Source organism: Apiospora kogelbergensis, assembly GCF_038363985.1.
Source record: "Apiospora kogelbergensis strain CBS 113332 chromosome Unknown utg000003l_segment0_segment0, whole genome shotgun sequence".
NCBI classification, from domain to species: Eukaryota; Fungi; Ascomycota; class Sordariomycetes; order Amphisphaeriales; family Apiosporaceae; genus Apiospora; species Apiospora kogelbergensis.
The window spans coordinates 4,701,603-4,707,602 of record NW_027117420.1 but is presented as its reverse complement, the minus strand read 5'-3'; the positions used below and the strand labels follow the sequence as shown (position 1 = coordinate 4,707,602).

General features: G+C 57.1%; 2 protein-coding genes across 2 annotated transcripts; both read right to left on the bottom strand.

Annotated features, from left to right (window-relative positions):
- On the bottom strand, positions 1 to 3,018 carry PG998_006280 (glycoside hydrolase family 31 protein; the record flags this gene model as incomplete). The annotated part of the gene is made up of 5 exons (XM_066873098.1): positions 1 to 1,563; positions 1,604 to 2,229; positions 2,286 to 2,503; positions 2,564 to 2,732; positions 2,790 to 3,018. 5 exons carry the CDS (start codon positions 3,016 to 3,018, stop codon positions 1 to 3), a joined length of 2,805 nt encoding a protein of 934 aa, XP_066733195.1.
- A 554-nt stretch (positions 3,019 to 3,572) lies between these two features.
- PG998_006279 (uncharacterized protein) lies at positions 3,573 to 4,842 on the bottom strand (the record flags this gene model as incomplete). Its single annotated transcript, XM_066873097.1, has 4 exons — positions 3,573 to 3,610; positions 3,706 to 3,878; positions 3,943 to 4,016; positions 4,096 to 4,842. The coding sequence occupies 4 exons, from the start codon at positions 4,840 to 4,842 to the stop codon at positions 3,573 to 3,575; spliced, it is 1,032 nt and encodes a 343-aa protein (XP_066733194.1).
- Positions 4,843 to 6,000: the final 1,158 nt, after the last annotated feature.

The window sequence follows — 6,000 nt, the reverse complement described above, 5'->3', positions numbered from 1 at the left end:
TCAAAGAGACACATCAACAGTACCATCAAGCTTGATATCCACTTTCCAAGTAGCCACACGTCGCTCAGGGTCATACGAAGCGCATTTCTTGCCATTGCCCGCCCCGCTGCCCGGCCCAGCACTGTCCAGCACCGTAATCTGCGCGACCCGGTTGTTCTCATCGAGGTAGCCAAAAGTACCAGTGATCTGCAGCTTTCCGTCGGCAAAGGCGAACTCGATCTCCGATGTAGCCTTCTGCTCCACGCTATCGCCGTCATCGAGGTAGAGCGACCCGGCAGCCTTACCGTCCCGGCCGGGCGCGATGACGAGGTTGAATGGCTCCTTGCGGACGTCGGTCGTCGTGTACCCGGACTTGACACGCAGGGGCAGGACGGTGCCGCCGCGGACGTGGAGCGGGATGTCGGTGAAGCTGACGTTGTCAAAGGCGATCCCAGCGCCGGCGCCCTCGACCTTCTCCCACGTGTCGAAGGCGTAGAAGCGGTCGTCGGGGAGGTAGGCCGCGACGCTCGTCTCGTTCTCCTGGGTGACGGGCGAGACGAGCACGGCGTCGCCGTAGAAGAACTGGTGCTCGATGGCCGCGACGTTGGCGTCGCCCGGGTACACGAAGAAGAGCGGGTTGAGCGAGGGCGTGCCGTCGACCGTCTGGCGGTGCATGGCCGTGTAGATGTAGTCGAGCAGGCGGTAGCGCTTGTCAAGGGCCTTGCGCGCGGACTCGGCGACTAGGGGCCACTGGTAGTACTCCTGCGGGATGGACGTGTCGCCGTTGTGGTTACGCATGAAGGTGTAGAAAGCCCCCAGCGAGGCCCAGCGCGCGCACAGCGTCTCGGTCGTGTTGCCACCGAAGCCGCAGATGTCGGACCCCACCATGGGCACCTGGTACAGGGCCGAGAAGGCAAGCATGCCCCCGATGGAGAAACGGTACTGGTCCCACTGGCTGAGGTTGTCACCGAGCCACTTTCCGACGTGCTTGCCGGCGCCGGCGAAGGTGGACCGTGTGATGACCAGCGGGCGGCGGTTGGGGCGGCGCGCAAGCATGGCGTTGCGCGACGCCGTGCTCATCATGGTCCCGTATAGGTTGTGTACATCGAGCTCCACATGCCCATCGTGATGGATAATGTCCGTGTCGAGAGTCTTGTTGGAGGCGCCGCCGTACGCATCCACGGTGTTCGCGTTCTTGATCTGGTACTTGGGCGCCAAAAGCTCGTAGCTGGATCTTGGGAATCCAATGGCCGAGGCGTTGGGGGCGGGCGCGACGTGTTCCTGTCTCTTGATGGCATGGCTTCGAGAAGAAGATGAAGAGTCAATGGAGCGCTTCTTGCCGTGGTTGGGGTCGCTGGGAGCGGCCAGCCACGGAGGAGCGTAACTCCAGGAATCCGGTGGATAAGGAGAGCTACCGGGCTGGAATTCGGCGGGGAAGCCGGCGATGGGCCAAGGTTGGTCTCGCAGAACGGGGCGTTGCGGAGGGAAGCCGCCGCTCTTCTCAGTTTCTCGAGGATCTGCGTCAAAGTTGTTGAAGTTGGCCGCCTCATTCATGTCGATCCACAAGGCATCAATGTCCATGCCCTTGTCCGGTGAGAAGAATTCGGCAAACTCCGAGTTCCACCACTCTTGAGCGCCGGGGGTGGAACCAATCCGGGTAGGCAGTGACGCCAGGCCAGACGACGCCCTGGAAGATGGAGCCGTTCTTGTAGAGGAAGTAGCCGTTCTCTGCCGCGGTGTTGAAAGTGCCGTAGGATTGGTTGTGCTCGCGCATGGTGGTGTAGGCGACGGCGGGGTCCACCATGACGACGTAGTGCTGGTTTCGCTGGTGGAGGACGTCGACGTACTGTCGGACTCTGTCCATGGGGAAGCGGTCCGGGTCTGTCGTCATGATGGCGCGATCGTACATGTAGTCAATGTCGGTCCACATGGTCTCCAGCGGGATGTTGGCCTCGCTGTAGTTGGCAATCACATCGGCGATGGCATAGTAGTCGCGGTAGCCATAGCGACACTGGTGCATTCCGAGACCCCAGTACGGCATCATGGCGGGAAGTCCGGCTATCTGGGCATACTGCTGCGAAACTTTGGTTGGCGTGGGACCGGCCATGAAGTAGAGGTCAATGATGCCTCCCACGACATTGTACTCGAGGTACTGTTTGCCGTCCGATGTTTGGTTGATCTTGATGTCCATACCACTGGAACTCAGAAGGAAGACGCCGTGGGTGCCGCTGCCAACTCGGTGGTCAAAGTCTGTAGGACTAGGTCAGCCAAGAACATATCCACAGAGCAAAGTTTAAGAAACGTACAGATTGGGTGGTTCCCGTAGAGATTGGTGCCATAGGGAATGCCATAAGCGTCCCGAGACCACATGGTGCGCGTGTAGTCGGTGTCATTCAGCTTGAACGGGTCGGTGTGCTCGCCAAGCCCGTACAGGTTGGGGTTCTTGGGCAGTGAAGTCCGGAGGCGAAGGTACTGGTCCTGGAAGACCAGCGGAGCCGCCGCGGAGTCAAACAAAACCTCTCCACTGATTGCATGGCGTTAGATGCGGTCGAAAGCAGGGGTTAGAAGAGGGGTGCCCAAATACCTGTCTTTGCGTTTCACGGCGAAGGCGAATGGCGACTCGGTCAAGGAGAACTCCAGAGCTGCATCCGCCGCACTGACCGAAGCGGACGTGTCGGGTCGCGGGAAGACACTCTCGGGGACTTGGTAAGCAATGGATGTGCCATCCTCGATCTTTACGTGAAGACGGTCCTCTATTACAACGTTAGTCTGGTGGTGTCGCCGGGCGTGAGAGGGTGTCAAGAACTAACTATTGTCGTAGTTGACAGTGAGCTTCAACTCGTCTAGATCGCGACCAAAACTGTTGCAAGCATCACCGGCCAGCTTGAGAGATGCAGTCAGGCCAGTGGCCGATTGCTGGACATTGCTGGCGGTGTAGCCGGGGCAGGCGCTCGAGGGATCTGAGGGGCCTTGCAGCTGTCGGTTGCCGATTGTAGCGGCTGCTGCAACACCCGCAAAGGCCAGTGTGAGCTTCATCATCGTCGTGGTAAGACAGGACTGTCTGTGGTGGGCGGTGGAAGACAAGAGGCTGCGAGCGAAGATTTGCGTCCGCGGCGGGACGGGAGCCTATTTATCTACGCATTCCCGCCCGTAGACAGCAAACATATGATGCCGATGCATGGGCACAACGTCATGGAGCCATGTGGTGATTTCGGCCATCGTCAGTGTAGAATTGCCAAGGCGCGCTTGGAATTAGCAGGCGGTGTATTTTCTTTTTGGCCTCTCTCGCTGCTACACTCGCTGCTACTACTTTCCCCACCCCCGACTCCGACACCCCTGTCCACCATGAGAGCCGACTCCACAGGGCATTTTCTGGATTTTCTGGGGAAGTGCCCTGAAGCCGAGCTGAAAGTGAGGGGTGCATTCCTTCTCCGCCTCCCTCCTCGCCAACCGGGGAAAACACAAAAGGGCCGACCACTGACCAGACTCCGTCACCTCCGCCTCTGCCCGCCAGGACATCCAATACAAATCCCCTCCCAATCGGCCCGTTGCGACAAGCCCCCCCGGTTGCCTTCGGTTAGTCGCCGGGACGCCTAACCCTCCATGGGCATCCCCGGGATGGATTTGAGCCCTGTGCGCAAGGTGGTCAGTACAAGGGGGCAGCTGATGGTTTCTGCCCATGTCATCGTTCGACGTCTCGAAGAAAAAAAAACATGCACCACTCACATCCGTCAACATCTTCGTCCACGATGGGGAGCTTGGTGCACCCAATCGCCTCCTCGACCGACTGCGACTTCAGCGTGCTGCACTCGCTACCATTGCAGCGCGCATCCATCGCGCGCTGAAGGGAATCGTCTTTCCAGCCAAACACGTAGTCGCCGTGCTGGGTATATCCATGTCTGTGCATTATGACGTTCAGAATCCTCTTTTCACGGTGAGTGCGCAGTGGTGATGATAACTAACTTATCGTTGGTGCTCCAGAAGAATGGCTGCGAACCATCCTCTGGCCAAAGGTCTTTGTCGTTGAAGGGCCGCGTCTGTCATTTGCGCCCAAACATTAGACAATTGGTCCTCAGGATTCAATGGACGAATGAAGTCTGCGAGGGGTAGACTTACATCCCACATGGTTTCAAGCATGACTTGAGGTATCTTCACCGGGTGGCTGCTCGGGCACACGCCATCCGCTCCGACGTCATAGGATCCCGAGACGGGGTAAGCCACGTGGCTCTTGTGATCCGGGCTATCCGTGTTCTTCCCATCCCAACAAGTCGGGAAGGTAATCACCGAGCGCAGGCCCCCGGGGCAGAACTCATTGGGCAGGGCTTGGCTGTCGGGCGCCGCGCAGTTGAGATGACTGGACTCGCCCGTCTCCGGCATGCAGCGGTGGCAGACCTTGCGCGTCGGGCCCGGGGCGTCGAGCGCGGCATCGCCGACCAGCATCCGGAAGCCCGGCTTGAAGGCCGTCACGTTGACCTTGGCGTTGGGCGACGGGATGTAGTAGACGGTGATGCCGCCGTTGCCGTCGAGGAAGAGGTTGGGGAACTGCTTGACGCGCTTGTACGTCCCGTTGCGGGCGCGGAAGAAGAGGACGGCGGTCCAGTAGTTGGACAGGTCTTCGGTGAAGGTGCAGCTGGTGCACGTCGACAGGCTGGGGAGGTCATGCGTCGCCGGGTCCATCGAGGCGTTGAACGAGTTGCCTCCGACGATTTGGTGAAGATGCGGCGATGGGATCGAGCCGGGCGTCACCAGAGGGTCCAGGCGTTCGACGACGAGCTGGTTGCACTGGAAACGCAGCATGGGCAGCGTGCCTTGGCTGGCGCCATGTCCCGCCCACAGCGCCAAAGCTAGGGCTTTCCACTGCATTGTTAAACACGCTGTTTCTGAGAATCTAGGAAGACGATTTACAGTGTATTAGGGAATCCTAAGTTGTGTACTATCGTCGTCAGCGGGTTGTATCTAACTCCATATGAAGAGGGCTCGTGGTATTTGAGGCCAGTAAGCCCGCCTTCATCAGCCGGGCCATATGCCGTTATAAACGTCTATCAAATGCAGGATCTCCAAGTGCTCATCACTCTTTGGGCTCTCACCCAAGCATATATAGATTAAATCACTTGAGCCGGGCCGGGTAATTATCACGCAGAACAACATTCCCCGAGTTATCTGCGACTCCAACTATCTTCCAATCGCGCACTTTGCATCAATCTTATCTGCTTCGCCATGCACTTAAAACATGCAGCTGAAATTGCTACCAATATTGCGTGGACTGTAGTACCGGGGGTGATTTAAAGGCCCCCGGCAAATTCAGATAGCTGGCACCCCCATCCCAAGATGATATCTAGGTTGTCCATAATTATAGCTCAATCATGGCCTTGAGATATTTAGTGCGTTGGATTTCAAGTCTTTATTGAAACCTATACGCCAAGGGAATGCTCGTCTTCATTTATTCCAGTTGCGTTGGAAGTGGTAACCATGCTACTGCCGCTCTGTATGCCATACCTAGTCACCTTCCAGGCGTTCCTACTTTGATATGATGTTGTCCAAGCGTTTCTATCATTTGGATTTCCCAATCAGTCATCGCTATCACACGTCGTGGCCACTATACCGCGTCGTGAGCGTACGCACTAGAATATTTCGTCGAATGCGAGCGCAAGTCACAACTAATCGCATGTCGTCGGATGTGTTGTCACCCAATCATCGCAGTAGGAGATGGGCTGAATAGGAACAAGTTAGGACTACGTCGGGCAAAGGATACTGCCACTATTTCGGAGTTGGTTAAACATTTGACTAGGAATGGTTTCAACATGTACACAATCCGCACTACACGCGTGCTTGGGATCAAGTCACATCAACGGTGTCGATGGCAATATCAGGTAAGAAAGTGAATTGTGGACTCTGCAGTATCGTACACCCTTTGAGGGGCACTATTCATATAGCACGCCTGAATAAATAGGTTGCGTTGTATCGAAATTTAGGTCGTGGACGCCCCTTGCTCTATGACCTCGAAGCACTGTGTGGATCATC